We start from the raw sequence: 22,704 nt of genomic DNA on the forward strand, positions 1-22,704 counted from the left end.
CCAAGCCAATAATTTGAAGAATAAGAATAAAGGTATTGTCATATGAAATACCAAATTACTGAAACTAGTTCATAGAACAGGACTTATTTTTCCATGATGAAACTAAATTGAAGATATTTATGCTACTTTTATGCTCATTCTTACCAATTTATTTGTAGTTCCAAGCTACTCATTACTCAAAGAGATTATCATTTTCACAAACCACTCCCAGCTTCCTTACTTCTCCCACTGCAGTGGCTACCGCTTGCAGGGAACTTTTACATCTGAAGATGCTCTGTGATACATTTTTAAATTAAGCAGCCACATTCTTCTTGTGTAATCTGAAGCTTGCTCCATTCTGCCTCTTGGGGAATTTGTTCATTGTTAATGGACTTTGCGCAATCATTTGCTACTTTCCTTATTTTGAATACTGATTCAGTAGAAATTTTGTCTCACATTAAACACAATTATATCAGTGAAAAATGCAAATATTGTATCAAAAAAGTATTAAATAACTAGTAACAGAGTTTACAACTGTATCCCATGAAGATCACATTATTGGACATGGTACATATATGAGTATTTTAGTATATGAGTATTTATTTCAAAGACTCATCCACAAACTCTCCCTGCCGCAACAAGGTGAACTGTTTCTGTTTATAGTAGGGATACCCTCACAATAAAGTCATGATTGTGAAGATGAATAACAACTTTGTTAGCCTTTTCTATGAAAAACAGAGAGAGGAAGGAGCAGGGAAAGTGACTTACCAAATATCTTACTTTCCATTTCTCTTGAGAATAGGAGGAAAACACAAAGCAGAGGACAACCAGATCATAATAGCATGATATGATGAAGTTCCCCCCAAAATCACTGTCAGGTTAAGTACATACAAAATGGGAATATATACATATGTACATACCTACATACAATACATGACTATATTTTGGAACTTCATGGTGTGATGTGAATAATTAAAATACTCTTAAGTGTCATTATTAATCTTGCATGAATAGAAAACAACTTTAAACACTGAATGACATTCATATAGAATTATTATTTTAAAAACTCAGTTTACAAGATGCAGGCTTGCTTTGAATAATTCATAGAAATGATATTATGCGTTTATGAAATTGACATCTGGAAATAATTTGTACAAATGAAACTATGACTTTCTCTTCCAGTTCCAAAGTCCTACAGGGGCTTAAGATACTATAGAATTATTAATTTGTGTGTTGATAAACTGTTCTATAATTTATGTGTTTAATTATAACTAATATGTTGTAATTCTTTCTTGTTGTTGCAATTCTTACTCTTTTAAGTTATTAACAGAAAATGTCTCAAACAAGCTATTTATAATTTACTGTAATGGAACCTGCTGTAAAAAACAACCAACATGGAAAATCACACATTCTTCACAAGGAAATATATTTTAAGCAAATGCTTTTGCAATTGATTCAAATGAGATTTATTTTAAAAAGCTGCTTATATGAACTTAAAACATGGTCACATTAAAATGATTTTAGTGCCAAAAGAATACAAGCAATTATAAAGTTTTATTTATGTTGCCTCCAGGTAAATGGTCTGTTTATGAGTATCAGTTACAAACCAAGTTACATGAAATTGAGATCTGCAGACCAAAGCTAAGAACTGTTTATCTCTAAACAGAGGGAACAAACAGAGATCAAGGGACAGAGAAAGGGAGCAGTGGCAAATTTACCTCATTGAGCAAAATGGATCCTTCTATCTAGTCTTTCCCTACCAAATTTAGCTGGTGGGTTTCAGTTCTCCCAAAGCTTGGCATTGGTCCCAAGTCCCAAGAGCAGACAGGAATATGGACTTTGATACTCCGACTTGAGCCTGAATTTTGTGAGTGAAATATAACCTAGTTTCCGACTCTGGTTTTAAATGACTGGTGAATTGTTGGCTCCCTCAGAACTATTAACTTGCCTATATAGCCAGTCTTCTCTAATATCTTACAGCCTATGAAAAAAGACAGGTTTGTAGTAACATACATGCCTTTAAAATCTTCTGTGAAACATATGTTTAATTGTAATAGTAAATACCGTGATTATTTATATTCACCCAGCAAGCCATTTTCTGCCCTTGCATGCTAGGTCAAATGTTTTCTGATGCAATATTCATGGAACCCTTACAGAAGAATCTGCCTCAAAGTAGAAAGTTGGGGACTTTTGACCATATAATTCCATAATAGCTTTGTCACAAATCTTATTCATAGGTTTTGCAAAATCTCTATTCCTACTAAACTAATTCTTACTGAACTAAAATTTAGGCACTTTTTATTCTTCAGCCACTGAATGAATATAATTTCACCATGACTGTCCATCAGCACAATAATTGCTTCTTTGAATTAGGCTGTGCTTGTATCATCATGGACAGCATCTAGCCACCTTGACTTCAATCAATCTTTTTTTCAATTGTCTTATTTTTTCCATGAATCAAGCTTGTTCATCATGACAGTTGCCACTGTGATATGTGTCCAACATATCTAAGCTTTAGCTTCATTATTAGTGCTTCCAGAGAGCAGCCTGATTTTACTTCATCTAGTACTCAATTATTGTCTTTCCAGTCCAAGGAATTGTATGTTTTCCTCAGCACTACAATTCAAAGATTTTTCTCTCTTTTTTATCCTCTCTGCTAGGTTCAGCTTTCCTAGGAAATACGTTACTTTTAATAACATTTACTTTTGTTATCATATGAAAAAGAACTGCAGTTCTATATATATAATCCCAGTTCAAAAGTGTTCACTTGAGAAGCAATAGATCAGGGGTGTCAAACTGCCGGCCCATGGGCCGGATGCGTCACGATGAAACCGCGCCCACCCCATTGCCGGCTATGGGAAAAAAGTCACGATATGTCATGACACGTCACACGACGTCGCAAGTTTGACACCCCTGCAGTAGATACTAAAAATGAATGGAGGGATACTGGCAATATAGGAGAGTGAAATTAAAATGTTAACACTGGTCCAATTACATTAAGCCTCTTTTAGACTATGTAGCAAAATACAGGGGGGGGGGAACAAATAGGACATTTCTCAAGGATAATAATAATAATGCATGAGAATATTGGGAAGATATTACTTCGATATTTATGTAAAAGTATTATTTAAAAATAGAATGAATTATTGGAAACATGAAATCACAGAGTCACTGAAAATGATAGAACAAAATTTGTATGGGATTTTAAAATTTAGACTGATCAATACTTGGAACACAATACACCAGGCATTACTGTCCCTGAAAGGAACCATGTTTGGGTTATTGATGTAGCTCTCTCCCTAGAGAGAGTGATATTGAAGACAAGGAATGGGAAAGGAATACAGTATAATCCTACAAAAAATGCAAAATATGGAAGAAATTGTTGATTATGGTATCAATTATTAGTGGCACTCCAGGTGCAATATCAGGAGGACATAGAATTTGGATTGCCTGACATTGGGATAACTTAATGAAACCCAACTACAAACAATAACACTAATAGGTACCTCATACATAATTATTCCCTTTTACAATACTGTACTTCAATGTTTAGCTTGTGTAATTCATATTTGGTGATTTTTATTTAGTTAGGTCCAGTCCATCACAGCATGTTAACTATAGACTGTTACAATATTTACTAAAGCTTAGTGTAAATCCTAATATATATATAACTTTGAAAGAATGAAAGAAGGGAGGGAGGGAGGGAGGGAGGGAGGGAGGGAAGAAACAAACATACAGGATACAGCTATTCAGTACTAACTAATGCCTAATGGTTAAGTTTGATTGTAACCATTCAAACTAACCATAATGTTGTACTACTAGTTATAAATGGAATTGATTTCAGAATCTCCCTCACATCTAGATGAATAAAAAGACAGATACTGTTTCAGAGAAGGCAATGCTTCTTACAGGACAGACTTTAGAACTAAACAGCCAGGCAGTTCATGAGTCATAAGACTGTGGAAAAAAAGCAGCAGCTACCCATGTTTTGAGGAGAAAAAATGCACTCTAATAATGGCTCCCTGGTTTTTAATCCAAACCTATTTCCTGTAACAGAAATGTGAAACCTCAGTGAAAATAACTTCACCAAAACACATCAGAAAAAGAGAAAGTATAGTTTATTTTGGTCTATACCAAGGCCACATTCAGGCTCTAATAATAAACTGTAAGAGACCTAAAAGCTATTCAGAGCTGAAAGTAGGACTTGATAAGTTTAGGCAGGTGTTAGGACTTTTGAATCCTGCAAATGCTCAAACAAAAAATTACTCTGAGAAACACCACATAGTTTACTAGCTGAAGAACAGCATTCACACAAGAACTTGAAAAGTGATGGTCTGGATATATACTTCATTATTAATTTATTTGATTTATATGGCTGTCCAGTTCACAAATTGAGACTCAATGGCTAATACCAAAACAGGACCAATAACATAAAGAAGAAGAAAGAAGAGAACACAGTGTCAACTAGGGCCAATCCATAATCATTCAATATTCCAAATACTCCAAGCAGCTCACCCAGCATCTTGGTCCAGGAATTGGTAGACATCTACCAGTTTCCGATATCTGCCAGCCATATGCTTTTAGTAAGTTCATTTTCCTTAGCATCAGAGGCACTGATATCATGGCTTAAATTAATCAACATTGACTTTACTCATGTACCACATAATGGAAAGAAGCCAGGGAAACACAGCATATTCCAAACTAACTTGGAATGTTTCTCGGGATATCTGAGGATACATGTTTATATTTTGCATAGGTTGAAAATAAATGTATCAAGAGTTGAATCTGTATATTCCTACATGACAGTTTAGGGTCAAGATTAGAGTCATCCAAGAAGAATGCAGGCTAGATAGTAATTTTTATGTAATCATATTTAATAACCTCATAAAAACAATATATTTGATCTTTCAATTATTCATTTAATTAATAAGGGCAACCTGACTAAATAACATGATTTTTTTTGCTCACACAGAGGTAATGCACTTAAGATACATCTTGATTATGTAAAGCAGAGGGTGTCAAACTCGTCGCATCATGTGACGTGTCACAACGTATCACAACTTTTTTTCCCAATGTCAGAGCTGGGGTGGGTGCGCTTCCGCGTGACCCATCCAGCCCGCGGGCCGGCAGTTTGACACCCCTGATGTAAAGGAAACACTGAATGTGCCACACTAGATGAAGTTATTACTTATATTGTGCACTTGGAATGCATGGAAATGTGGGGTGGGGGTCAATGCACACAAACAAACGTAACATGATGCTTTTGAGATGAAAAAATGAAAATTTTGTGTTTTCCCTGCAAAAACAGCATACGCCTCCATCGTGTATCTATTATTCTCTGGAAGCTTGACAACAACATCATGCTATGTACACTGTTGGCCACTGATGAAAGGACAGTAGGTAAGTTATGAAGACACAGTATAATTAATTTATGGGGTTACAGAGTTGTAACATACAAAATCCACTGGAGTTTGGTGACTAATAAATTTAAGTAGGAAAGGAAATACATTTTTAGTTGCTAAAATAAACTAGCTTTTGCAAAACTAAAAACAGAAATACAATACCACTTTATCCTATAACAATTACTTTGATAGTAGTTAACAAGTAAATGCAACATTTTGCCATAATAATGGCACCAGGAAAATCATTAGCAAATTTTTCCTTCAGTCATACCTTATATTCACTCCAATATTGATTGATTCATTGAATATGTGCCATCAAGTTGTTTTCAACTTCTAGTGACCTTATATAGATAGATAACTGCATATATCTATGTAAAATTAAATAGAATCTATTTTCTGTTTAACTTTAACATTATAGTGAACTGAATCCTCTGTGGGCGGTGTATGTATGGTTTAACAATCTGATGGAGTTTTAAGGAAAAATGAGTTCTAACTGCTGCATGAATCTGATTCATGCAAATTATGTGAAAATATTAAATCAGTAATAATCTTCCAAAAAAGCCCTACCCTAAGTTGTTACTAATTAATGAAGTTGTACAGCAATAAATCCTACTCTTATTTTCTTTTGTTTATACTTGAAGTACCTTACCTCAGCAGCTTGGGTCTCCTGATGCAACAAAGTCAAACCTGTAAGATCTTCTAAGAACGAATGGGAAGAATTAAAAACCTTTGCTAGGAAATTAAAGCCTTCTCTTTCATACTGATCAAGGACCTGTCAGAAGAAAGCACAAGGGACAATATTAATTCTTTGTAGTTATACGAGGATCAGTTTTTGAATATGGTTCTTAATATAAATTTACAAATAAAGAAAGTGCAGCTTCCTATTTACAACACATAAATATTTGTGTTTCTGCTAACAGAATCGTGGAAGTCCTTTTTTATACCATTTAAATAAATGGTGTTATGAATCCCATCTTTTTGAGGAAACATAGCAAGTGAACAGCTAATCCGGACTTAATCAAATCCAATTGTGAAATCCAGCAGTCTTTCAAGCAATACAATTTCTTTTCTGGGATGATAGCTTTATAAAACTTGCATTATTTTAGCTAATCTGAATGAAACATTTTCAGTGACTCACTATGATACAAGATTTTTCACTCCAGCTTAAACAAAACACATTCACATTCTTTGTTTATAGTGAAATGTCAATACATTAACATTCAGTCATATTTTGGTGGTTATTGGACAATATGTTGTACAATAACAATCATTGCTTGCCCATTTCTTTAGGCCTGGCATTGCTAAAATCAGTGAATTATGAGGAATTTCACTTTAACAGAAACCATTCATAAAAGAGAGAAACTTCCCAGCATATTTACATTGGAATGAGAGGGTTTTTTTAGCAGAGGGTACAAAGCAGATACTCCAAAATCTTCATATCATTTGTTAAATTCTAGAGACAAACCCAATGCCACTTGCCAATTTTGTAATACATTAGAAATTCTATATTAAGCTTCTAATCATATGTATGCATAGCAAGAATAAAAAGGCAGCAAAACCAAGTAAAGACAAATAGGTTAATAGTTCAAGAATATATTTGTCTGTATGAATTGCTACTGAAATATTCTAAAGGAAATGTAAATATTGAATTAAGAAAATGTTACAGTAAGGTTGAGCTGTAACATTTTCTTGCAAGCAACTGTTAACAGGGTATGTTCATTTTCTTGTGGAGTTACAGAAATAAACATGTAAAAGATAGAAGATTAATCAGGATGTGGCTAATACTGATTTTGATACTTATTCTGTTTTTATCTTAATTTTCACAATGGAAGGACGCCTTCTTATTAGCATATAATAAGCCTAATATAAGGCTGGTCTCTTTTAATACTCTCATTAAATCTGTTTTTTTCCCAGAACACCCCCTTCCACCTAGGGCTTCTCATCATGGGTACAGAGCCTGTTAGATAACAAACTACTGCTTACTACTGCTTTCAGGACAAGCAAAATACAATTAAAGTAGTTTTATCACAATAGCCATCCATTTCTCATCAGAGAGCAGAGCTAAGCAGCATGGTAAAGAGCTCTTCCAAAGATAGAGCACAGACTGTTCTTATCTGCAGAGACAGACAAGACAGACAAGACACACACACACACACACACACACGGCTTAAGTTTGATGTTGGCAGAAACAGAGAATTATGAGGGGCAGTGTAAATTAGGCCTTCATTAAAGCATTTGTCTTTAGGAAAGCCTTGAAAGTGGTTATAAAAAAGATTGTGCACATACAGTAGAAAAGACAGTCCAAGAAACAAAGACTTTTAGGGCAAAATTAAAGCAAGGACCTTGGGAAAAGTTAACTTTCATTTTTAAAGATCCAGGATTAGAACAAATGGCTCCTAGCACATGACTGCATTAAATTGAGAACTCTTCGGGGAATGTTTAACAAGAACGGGTTGGCAACCTGCAGTCCAGAATTCCTGTCAATCTGAGAGCCTTATAGGCTAAAGGATATATACAAATGACAAAAATAAATAAACGGGAAGCTTGGAAACCTTTCAGACTTAAGCCCCCCAATAAAATAACTCTTCAGTAGTAAATCTGAAAATCCTAGACTTACGCAATTTTAATTTAATTTAATTTAACATGGATTTATATGCCGCCCTTCTCCCTATAGGACTCAGGGCGGCTTACAGCATATTAAAACACATAAAACATCATCCCCCCATAAAAACCTGTTAAAAACCAAATATTTTTTTTCCGCTGTATAATTAATTAAAATTTAAATTAAAATTGTCCCTATTTAAAAATTCTCCCTAGGCCAGACCCGCTTGTTGAAAAAGCCATGTCTTGAGGGCGCGGCGAAAAGGTAGGAGGTCCGGAATCGTCCGGATCTCGGGGGGTAGTTCGTTCCAGACACAATGACACAATGACACAATGATGCCACAGCATCCCTTGCCACCAAAATTTAATTTTAAAAGTGTAGCTTGTCTGTTCCTTTCTTGATATTATTTTGTACACGTTACATAGAAAAAATAATACTAGAGGTCATGGCAAAACCTAGGTAACAACCCAGGTAGGTGCGCAGCAATTTCTGTGGCATGCTGAACTACATTTACAAACTTGAATCAATGCCTTGGCTTTTCCAGTTACCAATCAGTCAAAAGCATCATATGATTTGTTCTGTTGAAAATCACAATACAAAACACATAATACATTGGCCAGATTGTGGTGGTAAGATGTACAGGAATCATAGAAAACAACATCTTAAGATGTACATTACACTGAAAAATGATTTACTGAAAGCAAAGGAAGTATAAAGTCTATGTAGACCAAATATAGGGGTTTACATCCAAGAAGCCATGTGAAAGTGTAAAAAGCTTTAAGGCATTGGGGATTTTCGAAAAGTAACTTTCACAGTTGTTGAAAATCTCTACAGTTGTGTATGATAAAATCTGAAGCCATCCGGCATAAGGAGAAATGCCCTTTTCAATAGAAACATTCAAATCTTTAGCATCTTAGCCAACAGTAGGAAATCTGGCTTAAACTCTGAAGATATATATAAACACAGTGAAGAATTTGAAAAGGAACAGTGGGAATAATGTCAGGCTTGGATTCAGGATCGCCTCTCCCTCTCTATGGTGAAGTAATAATCCCTTAAGAGCTTAAACAATTATTCTCAGGAGATCCTGCAATATCATTGTCCCATGATGCTTCCTGGTGCTTGGAATCTAGCCATACTTAAAATCATTTCATTTCATACAAATGAGATTTCAAATATGATTTGATTCACTCAATCAGAATGGAGCTGGAAGGGACCCCTGCTCAAGCAGGAGACTCTACCATTTCAGATAGGTGGCTATCCAGTTTTTTTCTTAAAAACCTCCTGTGTTGGAGCACCCACAACATCTGAAGGCAAGCTGTTCCACTGGTTAATGACTCTTGCATACTGAACCTAAAAAATATTTTCACTGGTAGGAATTGCCTATCAACTGCCTTCCTTTATTTTACAAAACTACTTCAATGTCCCTTCTGATACCTTAATTTTGCCTTGCTAATACTCCTGAAAAAATACTCCTGCATTTGCTCCAAAATATATTATTCCTGTAGCAGATGTTCAGAGGCCTGTTTGGTTTAATAGAAAAATGCATTTAGTTGATAGTTGTTCTCTGGAACTTTTTTCCTCTTCTTTGTCTCTTTTTTTTAAAAAAAAAAACAAAACTTTACTGTTACATGCTTAGGTCAAGGAACACTTTCTTCTTTTTGGATCCATCAATTCCTTTGCTAGTCAAAGGAAAGGAAAGGCAACCCATACATGGCTTTTAACAGATGCTTATAAAATTTTGAACATTTGCACTGAATAATTTCCTTGATATTTAAGGGGACAGCAATGAAAATGTCAGCCTACAGATCTCTCCAATAGGTATACCATTTGCCTAGAATATTCAGCACATCCTTCTACAGCTATAAGAATTGCCAGGATGAAGATGAAGGGAAGACACAGCCAATAGAGATCTGCAAAGTAAAGTGAAAAAGAGGGGTGGATTTTGTGCCATCTTGATTATATAGCAGACTCCCACACAACTGTCTGATATAATCTGGACAGACTGGCATTAAGACTGCCGTGGGAGGTATTGGATACCTTTCAAAATGTGAGACGCTTGAGTTAATGTGCCATGATGCTTCACAGATAAGATTCAGTGGTGGATTGAAAGCATTGTAATTAAGATTGTCAATGATAGCACTAACATATCCTGCTACATTTGAGTGGACTACTGAAATTTAAGACCATATGAATGTGCCATCCTACTCATTAGTAGACTAAAAGAATGGAACCCTTCTGAAGGAACAGCAGATGACAACATCGGACACTAGGGAAGCATCAGAAATATAATCTTCAGGTATGGATTTTCCATAAAATTCCAGATGAATATGATTCCAATTATATATTCATCTAAATATATAAAAGTATTTGGGCAACATTATTTGATATGAAAAAGTATAGTCTCTTTTATGAGGTTTGAACACTGTGTTCAAATAAACTAAAAACTCTGTTGTATGGAGAAAAAATATTTTTTATTGACGTATGGAAACAATGTTGGGCAGTAGGCAATAAAATAAACGTCACACAATTTTGAACTATTTTTCTTTTTGACCTAGTTGGAATCAGACAGTACAGGGTTATTATAGAGCAATTTCCTCAGTGCCAACAATGGGGCAGCTGAAATGCGAGAACTCTCTATGAGCTGGAAAATTCTGAGACAGGAGAGCAGCCAGACAATTTGGTATATAGGACATGGTAGGAAGCTTGGAAGAATACAACAGATATATAACTTCAAAAATTGCCACTCTAAAAGCTTACTCCCAGAGAGTGACTTGAAAATAAGTAGAATGAGTAGAATGAATGCAGTGAACCTGTTAGTGGGGCATGACAATGACTGTGACTTTCACCAAGAATTTTTTTTAAAAAGCAATAATTTTTGCCTATCTGAGAAGAAAGTCTGCTCCAGAAATGAAACAGAACCTTAGGGCCATAACTCGGTCCTCCATCACATGAGTGGAAGACAAGATGTCTTTATGAACGGTAAAGAGTTTTGAAGGAAGCTGAGAGAAGATTAAAGGAAATATGTAAAAAAAATCCCCAGGCAAATCATTAATGGCTACTAAAAATTAACTGAAGGAGTTTGGTGAAAGTTGTGCTTATTCACATGATATGTTTCAAGAGTGAGGCTCCTAAGCCCTAGAAGGTTCCAAACAAAGTAAAATAAGCATGTGTGTGTGTGAATAATAAAGACTCTGATGTTACAAATATGCCGACTATTATAATTGTACAATTATTAATAAAACACTAAAGATTTCTATAATTTTTAAGAGCAACCCATAAGATTATCAATAGTCTTTACTCAGGCTTGTAATTGAACAATGATTCCAATTACACAAAATGCAGATTAATTGTATTATAATTGTATATAAGGAACGGCTGCTGGAATTGGGTATGTCTAGTTTAATGAAGAAAAGGATGAGGGGGGACATGATAGCAGTGTTCCAATATCTCAGGGGCTGCCACATAGAAGAGGGAGTCAAGCTATTTTCCAAAGCACCTGAAGGCAGGACAAGAAGCAACGGCTGGAAACTAACCAAAGAGAGAAGCAACCTAGAACTAAGGAGAAACTTCCTGACAGTTAGAACAATTAACCAGTGGAACAACCTGCCTCCAGAAGCGGTGAATGCGCCAACACTGGAAGTTTTTAAGAAGAGACTCGACAGCCATTTGTCCGAAATGGTATAGGGTTTCCTGCCTGAGCAGGGGGTTGGACTAGATGACCTTCAAGGTCCCTTCCAAATTTACTACTACTACTACTACTACTACTACTAGTACTACTACTATTATTATTATTATTAGCTAGAAACAAGCTGCATTACCTAATAATTACAGCAATTACTAGACACAGAGGGGCTAGTTTGCTTATAGCACATTGTCTGCACTTACATGCTGTGCCCAACCATGACTTGTTTTTAATATAATTAGTCAAACAAGCTATAAGATGTACTCACATAATACAATTGCAAATCCAGTTTAGCTGAAAACCAAGGCTTTTCCTCTTGAGCAGCATGGCTGAAAACAACTTAGATTGCTTTTTTCCTAGCCAAGTGTGTGAAAATTTCATCAAAAAGATGCCATATACAAATGACAGTGTTTCAGTTCATCAATCACATTATAGCAATGTATGAACCTCTCCAACTGAACATACCAAAGATTTCCAACTATTTTCACAATAGTTATAGTCACTTGGCATTTCATTAAATATATTCCCCTAATCAAATATCTATCAGGCCCAAGTTGTGTCAGTATTTATTATAGTTGCAAATGAGCACACAATCAATAATAATAGCAATAAAAAATTAAAGCTGATGAAATGAACAGCTGGCCTGGTACAAACAGGAAAAAGGGAGGGAAAGAGGATGGGTTTGTGCTGAAAGACTCGGGTACTTACAGACAAAAACAAGCAATGGCATCATTTTTGGCTGTACTTCTTTAGCATGTGGATTTAGAACTATTTCATTATTCTGTAATTACTATTTTAAATAAAAACAACCAATGAATAGAAGAAAATGCTCTCATACGATGCAACTATGAAAACTTCCTGTTATTATTAATCTATTTCTAAGAAAGCTGGAATATTTGATATGTATAAGAGTATTTGCAGCGGTAGTGAAAGCATTTTGCTGATTTCTAATGCCCACAAAAATGCTCTGAATCATCAATCCTGAGAGGTAAGGCAGATTATTTCCGTGCTGTGATTGATGTCAACCAAAAACAGCTGCCTACTGTAAACTAATTTGCCAAGTAATTGACACTTCTCTCCATCTCATTTCCACTTTTGGAATGCAAAACACTTTATATGTTTCAAATATCATTCATTTGTGTCATTCTGGCTTGCTGTGTTCCCAAGAGAGCCATATGCTGGCTCCATTTCTTGGCATAGGCATTCAGTTCATTATTCCTGTGGAAAAAAAAGTTTCATGCCATCCATGGTGGATAGATTAAGAAAATACAGCCCTTAGGCAGGAATTTCGCTTTTACTCAACCTTTCCAGACTTGGGACCCAGTGCATTGTTTATTGTTTTCATCATAATCATGGCCAAGACATCATTCCCTGATATTTTCCTCTCCATTCAGCATAGAATGGATAAGCCAAAGTATGAGAACCAGAATTACAGCCAATCAAGGCAGAAGAATTATTCAACCATAACAAATAGGAACCAATTGCATAACAAACATTCGCATTTAATTAAAAATGTGATCTCTTTCAGCTTGGTTTTATGTGAAGATAATGACAAGCAGTTATTGAATGGGCTCACAAATCACTTTACTATGGTTTGATTTAATTGTGATATGTTGAAGTCTGATTCATACACAGCATTAAACTATTGTAATATGTATTGCAAGTACATATTACTCTACATGTGTAGAAGAGGGAGAGGCAGAGTCTGGGGGCGGAGTCAAGAGAGGAATGAGTTTGGAGTCATTACATTCCCACAAGCAGTCCAAGTCCAGCCCCTCTTCAATTCCATTAACTCTTGTCTAATGCCAATTTAGTACTGAATGTTTCACTAGATTCTTATGTACAGTATAGGCATGGTAAATCAATCAGCTTAACTGAAACTTAATGCATGGTCATGATTCTTCACACCTGACAATGTTCAAAGGCAAACCAGTTACAATAAGGCTTCATGGATTATTGTAACTTGCTAAAGCATGCCTACTAACAGGTAAAGGTTTACAATTATATTTCTGCAAAGCAAGACCCCATGGTTCATCTTATCAAATGATTTTATGTAATAGCTCTATATGAAATGATAGCTTATTTCTGTCACAAGAGAAGACGCCAATTTGTAGAACTGGTAGTGTATTCTGGACCCGAGTTTACACCTAGCTCCTTACAACATACCCTCAAATGCCCTACGGTTCAGCTGCTGATGCTGAATGTCAGATCGGTTAATAATAAGGCTCCCCTCATCCAAGACCTTATTTAAGAAGAGCAGGTTGATGTGGCCTGCATCACTGACACTTGGCTGGCTCAGGGAGGGGGGTGGGTGGCTGCCTTCTTGGAGATGTGTCCAACCATGTTTAGGGTTTGGAACCAGCTGAGATCCCAGAGTAGGTGAGATGGAGCAACAATAGTTATCCAAGAATCTCTTCTGGCCTTGCTTTCCAAGTTTTCGGCTGTGAGACTGTCTCTGAAGTTGGGCTCACAGGATCAGTTGGGAGTGTTGTTGCTGTACCATCCTCCCTGCCACGTAGCAAACCTCCCTGCCTGAGCTGCTGGAGGCCATCTCAGGGCTAGTAGTACAGTTCCCCCAGGCTTATGGTCCTGGGGGAGTTCAATCTCCCACTCCTGAACTTGGCCTTGGAAGCAGCTCAGGAATTCATGACTACCCTGGCAGCCATGGGCATATCCCAGATTATCTGGCAGCCATGGGCATATCCCAGATCATCAAGGAGAGAAGCAACCTAGAACTAAGGAGAAACTTCCTGACAGTGAGAACAATTAACCAGTGGAACAATCTGCCTCCAGAAGCGGTGAATGCTCCAACACTGGAAGTTTTTAAGAAGAAACTGGACAGCCATTTGTCCGAAATGGTATAGGGTTTCCTGCCTGAGCAGGAGGTTGGACTAGATGACCTCCGATGTCCCTTCCAACTTTACTATTATTATTATTATTATTATTATCTCAGGTCTGACCCAGGACACACTGGATATGTTCTTCTTGTTAGAGCAATGGGAACATGGCCTGATGCAAGATATGTCGATTTCCCCCTTGTCATGGTCAGATCACACCCTTCTCTCCTTCATATTCTCTTATGCTGCCCTCCTCCACAGGGAGGCCAGACCAATTCGAGTGGTCAGCCCTGGGCAACTGATGGACCTGAGGTTTCAGAGGGAACTGGGGCTATCCTGAGGGCCTTGCTACACAGTCCTGCCAAATTCCTGGTGATGACCTGAAACCAGAGAACAGCTGAGGCTTTGGACAGGATCATGCCCGTGCAGCCTCTGTGACCCATTGCTCCTAACTTTCCCAGTGATTCAGGGAGGAGCTTTGTGGTCTGGAAAGAGTCAAAAGACACCTACAGCACCACTGTAGGAAAATGAGGGATGACTCCAACCTGACATGATTTAGAGCAGCTATCAAGGCTTATATTGTGGCAGTAAAAGTGGCAAAACATTACTATTTCTCCATCCTTATTACATCCACAGAATGTTGCCCAGGCATCCTGCTCTGAATCACACAATCCTTCCTAGGCCAGGCGGCCTTGGATGATCATGTTCAGAGGGATTTGCTCAACACCTGACAAAGTCACTTGTATTCGTTCCCAGTTAGAACGTGGTGCAGGTCCATCTGGCATGCCTGGGATAGGTCTTGCCTAATTATCTGGGAACAGTTCAATCAGGTTGGACCTCATAAAGTGGACTAGGCCCTCAATACTATCAATGCAACTACTTGTCAATTCCTATCCCTCCTGGTTGGTGAAAGCCTTCAAGATGGTGACCACCATGATGGTTAAAGCAGTGATTAATTCCTCACTGCAGGAGATGTTCCTGGGGCCTTTTAAGGAGGCCCTTGTTTGCCTCCTCCTTAAAAAAGCATCTTGGATCCCACTTGCCCGGACAATTTTTATCCAGTCTCCCATCTTCCCTTCCTAGGGAAGGTAGTAGAAAAAATGGTTGCCTGGCAGCTTTAGAAGGTCCTGGATGAAATGGATTACCTGGATTCCTTTCAGTCAGAAACAGTATTGGTCCCGATTGTTGATGATCTCTGGCGAGAGCAAGATAAGGCTAATGCAACCATCCTTGCTCTTCTTGACCTCTCTGTGGCCTTCAATCATGGTACCCTTTTGGGCTAGCTACAGGGGATGGGATGCACATTTTTGCACTGGTTTGGCTCCTTTCTCCAAGGCTGGTCTCAATCAGTTTTACTAGGAACTGAGAAATCCAGCCCATAGGCTCAATACTCACTTTACTGCTTTTAAATATCTACATGAGATTATCTACCACCAAGGGTTGAGGTATATCATCAGTGTTCCAGTGATACTCAATTTTATATCTCCACTCCAGTGATCCAAGTGATGCTGTTGCTGCCCTTTCAAAGTGCCTGGAGGTTGTGGGTGCCTGGATGGGGGACCACAAACTTCAACTGAAATCTGGTAAGATCGAATGGCTTTGAGTGCATGGAGCTCCAAGATACAGAATTCTTAACAGTTCTGGACGGGGCTGCACTATCTCAGACAGACCCTTTGCACAACTTGGGAGTTCTCCTGGACTCTCTATTCCTGCTTGAAGACAAGGTGGCCAGGAGAACCTTTGTACAAGTTCATGTTGTGTGCCAATTATGTCCCTTCCTGAACCAGAAGTCCCTTGCACACAATCACCAATCATTTCACGCCAATACTAAAGCAATGTGTTCTACATGGGGCTACCCTTAAAGAGAATTTGAAAGCTACAACTGGTGCAGAATGCTGTGGCTTGAGACCCCCAGACTGGCCGATGTTACACAGCTGTTCTGCAAGCTGTATTAGCTGAGAGTTTGCTTCCAGGTGCTCTTCAAGATGTTGGTTATTAGCTTTAAAGCCTTTTATGGCATGGGTCCAGACTATCTGAGGAACCATCTCACCCCAATGGGATTGGCGCGCCCCACCCATTTATTTATTTATTTAGAAAATTTGTATTGCCGCCTAATCACATATGGCCACTCAAAGCAGTTTACATAAATAGAAAAATACCCTATAAAAAATAAAATAACAAGATGAAAAATAATAAAATAACAACCCCACCCCAGCGACTACACACATTAAACTAGCCATTTGCTGGGCTCTATCCTGTTCTGGGTTACCCAGAGCTGCTGGCAGAACCAGATCTTCAGTGCCTTCCGAAAGAGTGATAGAGTAGGGACCAGTCTGATCTCTGAGGGAATGATGTTCCAGAGAGCGAGCCACCACCGAGAAGGCCCTTTTTATGGGTCCCGCCAGATACATCTCCTTAGAGGACGGGACCCACAACATTCGTTACCTCCCCACCCATACAACAGAGTGCATGCTATGGACCCTAGCAGCCAACAATTCTGGCAGGTAGGGTCCAGGAGAAGAACCTTTCTGCCATGGTTCCTGTCTTTTGGAACATCATATCCTCTGAGGTGAGATCTGCACCGACCCTCCTGACCTTCATAAGGGCCTGAAGACCTGGTTGTGCCAATGGGCCTGGAGTCCCAACATGTGGTATCTGGAGATGACAAGTAGTTATAGTCCTCTTGCTCCTTGATCCCCCAATCTTTTAATCTTTTCATGATAACTTTTTGGTATAACTATGATTATTGCTATTACTGTTTTATCATTTAATGTTTCTGGTTTTAATGTTTGTAAGCCATTCAAAGTCGACTCCGGATGAGATTGGCGGCACATAAGAACCAACCAACCAACCAAATAATTTTTTTATTAATCTAAAAAAGTGCTATCTTATAGTAATGGCTAGTCTATTTATGAATTCTACTATATGTCTTAGTATAGTTGGGAAGGCTGGTAAATTGTGGCAGATTCAAAAGCTACAATTTTCTAAATCACAATACAAAGGAGCTACACCATCCAATACTTCATTTGAAGAACACCTCCATATGAGACCTTAGGGCATACATATGGATTACCAAACACATCAGCACATGGTGAAGATTTCTGAGGAATTCTCAAAACAAGTCAGATGCCCAGTCATTCCAGAAAACTACAGAAGCTCCAAGTCCTCTCTAAGAGGATTCTCCAGAATGAGGCAGTCAAACTTTTCTTCTGATTATTACTTGTTCGCTGGAGTAGTAGTAAATTAACTGGGATGGATTTTTTGACATATATATCAGACTCAAAATACCTGGTTCTAGGCCAGGATTAGATAATTCACATTCCCCAAGGTATCCAGGTCCAGGTTATTGAAGTCTGGCATCAAAACACAATTATCAGAGTCATAATTCTTATTATTTACTTCTAACATGATACTTACTCAGAATAATAGCAACCACCCACCTCATGCCCAAAGGAAAATGAGACAGAAAAATAAATTTCCCTCCATTAATATATTCCTCCAACATTAAAAGTCAAAATTATTTGGAAAAAAAATATTTTCAGATAAGTAGAGTAACAATTAAAGCCTCTGCTATACCTAAAACACTTATTTGATACTGAATTTCTTCTGAACCTTCCAATGTTCCCCTCACCCACCCACCCCCAAACAGGCCTAAAATTTTAGACTTATCCCAATGGTGATATCATCATTGGTCATGCTCTATGAGTCAAAAGTAATTTTTAAAATAATACTCCCTGGCCATAAAGTGGTTGTTCATAAATGGTCTAAAGCGATGAGAATAAGACGCCGCAGAAGGAGGTGACAATGCTGGCAGACTGGAACAACCTCTTAGTTTATTGACCCAAATTAACACATCCACATCCCCCCTTACATTTTTTGAATACATGAGGTTTTTAAATTCAAGAATTTATTTTGTTATTGTAAATCCCTCTACATGCAGTTACCATCTAAATGTTCAAACGCTATTCACTTTTCCAATTTTAATCTCGAACTTCATTCACACATCAAATTGTAAAGATTTCATGTAAACTCTGGAAGGTTAACTAATTAGTTTTACTGCAGAGAATCACCTGTCAAGAATTTTTGTGTTTAATAGTATACAAGACACCTTCCCACCCAACCAACCAACCCCACATACTGCCTTTCAAGCTAAAAAAATATTTGGCTGCTTTTTTCTCAGCCATCATGTTTATAAAATTGCTTCGTCTTCCATGATAATCATGGGCTCTCATCTCACCAATTTAGGCTTTGCACAAATTCATATTGAATAATTGTACTGAATAATTGTATCGACTAATACAATAATCTTATGAAGACATTTTACATTTTTACTGAAAAGAATGTCCCGCAGAGATTGATCTTTAGTTACCTTTGCTACTGCTTGCAGGACATGCAACCAAATACTTCTATAGAAACTATCCACAAAATAACATTAGTCAAACAGAATACATGGGTTGCAGCCCACTGAAGGACTCCAATGAGCCTATGGGGCAAAGAAAGAAAACTGAAGCGAAACCAGTCTTATGAAAGATGCTGGTTCTGCCACAAGCCTGGGAGTGGAAGAAAACTCTATATTTAGTGGTGCATTTTTGGCTGCCTTATCTTAACATTCAAGACCAGAACATCTCTGTTACTTTCTTCCAGGTTTAAAAATGTCGCAGTTTTTCAAAAGTGGAAGAAAACTTTGTAATGATGGCAGTAAATTACTGGCTTAGATGTCTATGAAAAAAATCAAGTTACAGAAATTCAATAAGGTTTGGAGAGGCTGGGTTCTAGGATCCCCCCTTATGGCCACGTTGGGAGGTGGCCCCTGAGACAGCATCATGGCCACAGACGAGACCCCAGCCAACCCAGCCAGTGCAGACCCGGTTTCAATTGGCCAGTCCGAAACTGAAGCTGGATGCCGGCCATGTTCCTGACACTCCACAGGTGAGAGACCCCACCCAGAGTGTGTTCCTGCCCATTCCAGCAGGATGACCGCAGGCTGTGTGGGAAGGCAGGTCGCTGTTGGATGCTGTAGGGCGTCCTGTCTCGCTGCTCATATTACTTCGCACACCGGATGCTGGTTAGGTAGGTGGGGGTGGGACCAGGTGGGAAACGCCTATGTAAGGCGCTGGGAGGCGATTGCTCCCAATGCTAACTTTGCTTGCTGTTGTGCATGTTAGAACATTCCTTGATTAAAGCCACCTGTGAACTCAACTCAACTCAGCATTATTTCTTGTTGGAGCCAGGGGTGTGGTAAGGACAGCTAACAGAAATGGGAAAAAAAACCCAAAATGATAAGAATCAGTTCAAAAATCCACAGGCAATAATGTAAGAGAATAAACATGTAATCCTGAGGTTATGATGGCAGTTGGGACCAGCTTGCTACCACTAAAAAGTGTGATGTTATGTAACCACATCGCTTACTTACAATCCTGAGAGTCTTGGTTGTAACCTCAAGACATGTGGTTTGTTAAATGGGAAGTGATGGGAGTCCAAGCACGGAGGTGCTACGTGGGGCTGGGGGTGGAAGAGGTCCTGGAGGTCCAGCACAGGCCATGCTTGAATTGGGGTATGCCTGGGGAGACCCAGTGCAGGCCACATGTGAGTGAGGGGAGACCAGAGGATGGACAGCATAAGAAGGCCAGGGGATATACAGCACTGCAGGACCATAATAAGGCCTAGGGATAGACTGTGCAGCATGTGCATTGAAAGTCTAGGATGGATGTAATCACATTATTAAAGGAAAACTGTGATGGCTGGAAATGTGAGGAACTGTTGTAAGTACCATTCATTCAGCACCATCACAACCTCAAACAGTAAGCAAGAATTACATGTAATGTGCCAAACTGATGGAGAAATCCTGAGGGAGCAACAAGTTTTTGAATCACAACAAGTAGAGATCTACTACAAAGTTAATCAATGAAAAAGGGAGCAAGCAACATATCCCTCAATGTCTTGCAGTCAACAGAACTAACCCACTGGAGGATTCTACTTTCCCTCCCACCCCCACATACCTCACAAGGCTGTCCAGAGGCAATCTGGGTGACATGTGCGGGAGATCAATTCAATAACCTAACTATTCCTGAACGTGGCATGCCACCTGTTAAATTAGTGTCACCATCACATTTTGCGGATCAAATTCTACAGTTAACTATGCTAATACTTTTATCTGTTTTTAAACTTTTCTGATTATAAATGAGGCTTGTGTTTTGACAAGGTACCTGTATCCATTCTCTGTATCAAGTACAAACTAATCTAAGAACCTCAAATGATTTACATTTTTTCTTATGATGGTTTTTTTTTCCTGTTTCAGCTTCAGAATGTTTCGTTTGCCTTTTTTTTTTAAAGCTCGGCACTATGCTTTTTCGGATACTGGAATGAAACTGATGTTGCAAGATCTGGAAAATAAGCTGCATATTAACAAATACTTCTCAAATTTGGCAGTAATTTCATATGAGGATTAGTGCCTTCAGAGTCTACACTAGTAAAATTAAAGTTTAGAAATTTCTCAGTTACTTGGGAAATTTCCACGGACAATGCCAGAAACAATTTCACAGCAATCAAAAATTATTTACAGTCATTCTGCATACATTGCATCAAGAGATACTGTTTTATGATTTTAGGCAAACTTTTTACCATAAGCTCAAGAGTAAGCTCATATTAAAATAAACATACGAAAATTATTAACAATTACAATAAGAGCGCAGGTATCTCGCCGTTCAACAGAACTGAAAAGAGAATACCGTAACTCTTATGGTTGACATCAGTCTGCAGTATTTAATATATTACAGTTGTTGTTCTTGGCTGATTCCTTTAACTGAAGCTATTTCATATTGTTTCATTGGTCTGTATTGCTATATCCTGTTTTAAGGTTATTTTTAATGAAAATCAGGCTATTCTTTTTATAAGTAAATTAACTATGATTGTATACAAATGTGTTTATGCTTTATTTACTAGTATTCCATAAGTAATGTCTTTTTCAAGTGGTTTCTTCCTTAGTGACAACATGGGCATGTAATTTTCAGGGCACTAATGCAGAAGGGGGTTCTTCCGGAATGTTTTTGACTACGCTGACTAGCCTGCAGCCTGGTTACCACCTGTCTAACAATTAACTAGCTTTGAAGCTGCTTAGCTTTTCCAGCTAATCTAAGAGCTGCTACCTAGCTGAGTTCCCTAAAATTTATAACTCTTTCTTCTTTTGTGAATTTCAAGACAGGACACACAGTTGTTGTTGTTTTTTAAAAAAAAATATTCTTCTGTATAAATACTTATCCCACTCAGATCTATATAAATGATCAAGGCTTCTATTGCTTATGCTATGAAAAATATAGGGAACTCTCTAGGGTCTACAATGCAGATAGATATAGATATAATATCTGCTTTAACAGCAGAATATACGAGCTCAGGGTTGCAAAACCAGCACAGACAGACTGAATAATTGACAAGCTACGAATCCTTATTTTGAATCATAATTGTTCCTTTAATATATATATATATATTAATTTGGACTTTATCCATTATGTGTCTGAAGTTAACTAATTGCAAATTTATCGTTTTATTTGCATGTGTTCAGTAGAACGCCCTTTGTAGCTGAAATAAAGGAAATGTGCGCCCTTAGGGTTGAATTAGACCCTCCTCTAAGTACTTCAGTTATGAGGTAACCGCACCTGTGAGTGAACAGTGACTGGAAAAATAGGTCTCCCTGCTACCACCAGCCTTTCACTATAAACCAGTTTCTCCTTTCCATAGCAGGAGACGATTGAAGAGAAAATCTTCACCCCACCCTGGGTCTGGCTTAGCTCCAAAGGGAAAAACAAACCAAAAAAGTGTGTTTGGTAGACAGAAGCTCAGCTAAGCTGAGGCCCGTGTGAAAAAGCAATTGGTTAATTCCAGGAGTTGAACAAAAATCAACTTTATCAAAGATACCTGAAGAAGACAGGGTTCTTCATACAACACACAGGATAAAATGATAAAATAAAATAAAAACTACACACAATTCTAACTAAAACTAAACCACTCAATTTCTAACCTTGCCTGAGGTCACTCCTCCATCCCAGACTCCAACTCTCTCACAAATGCCATAGTAATATTTTCCATCCAACTCTGACAGAACCCCCTTCTTTTCCCTTGTTGGTTCTCAGGAGTCAGATGACTCTTTCTGGGCACAGCAGGTGGGCTTGTATTGGCCAGTTGCATCCTATTGCAATAGCTTATAAT

The 22,704-nt window shown here is 38.0% G+C and overlaps 1 protein-coding gene across 1 annotated transcript in view; it reads right to left on the minus strand.

Annotated features, from left to right (window-relative positions):
* Positions 1-22,704, minus strand: part of ATG7 (autophagy related 7) — a 99,464-nt gene that overhangs the window by 34,142 nt on the left and 42,618 nt on the right. Inside the window, exon 17 of the mRNA XM_029284301.1 lies at positions 6,031-6,153. Within this exon, the coding sequence (XP_029140134.1) occupies positions 6,031-6,153 (123 nt within the window). The remainder of the gene's footprint in view (positions 1-6,030; positions 6,154-22,704) is intronic.

The sequence above is a fragment of the Protobothrops mucrosquamatus genome, unplaced genomic scaffold (assembly GCF_001527695.2).
Source record: "Protobothrops mucrosquamatus isolate PMUCROS unplaced genomic scaffold, P.Mucros_1.0 scaffold_120, whole genome shotgun sequence".
NCBI lineage: Eukaryota > Metazoa > Chordata > Lepidosauria > Squamata > Viperidae > Protobothrops > Protobothrops mucrosquamatus.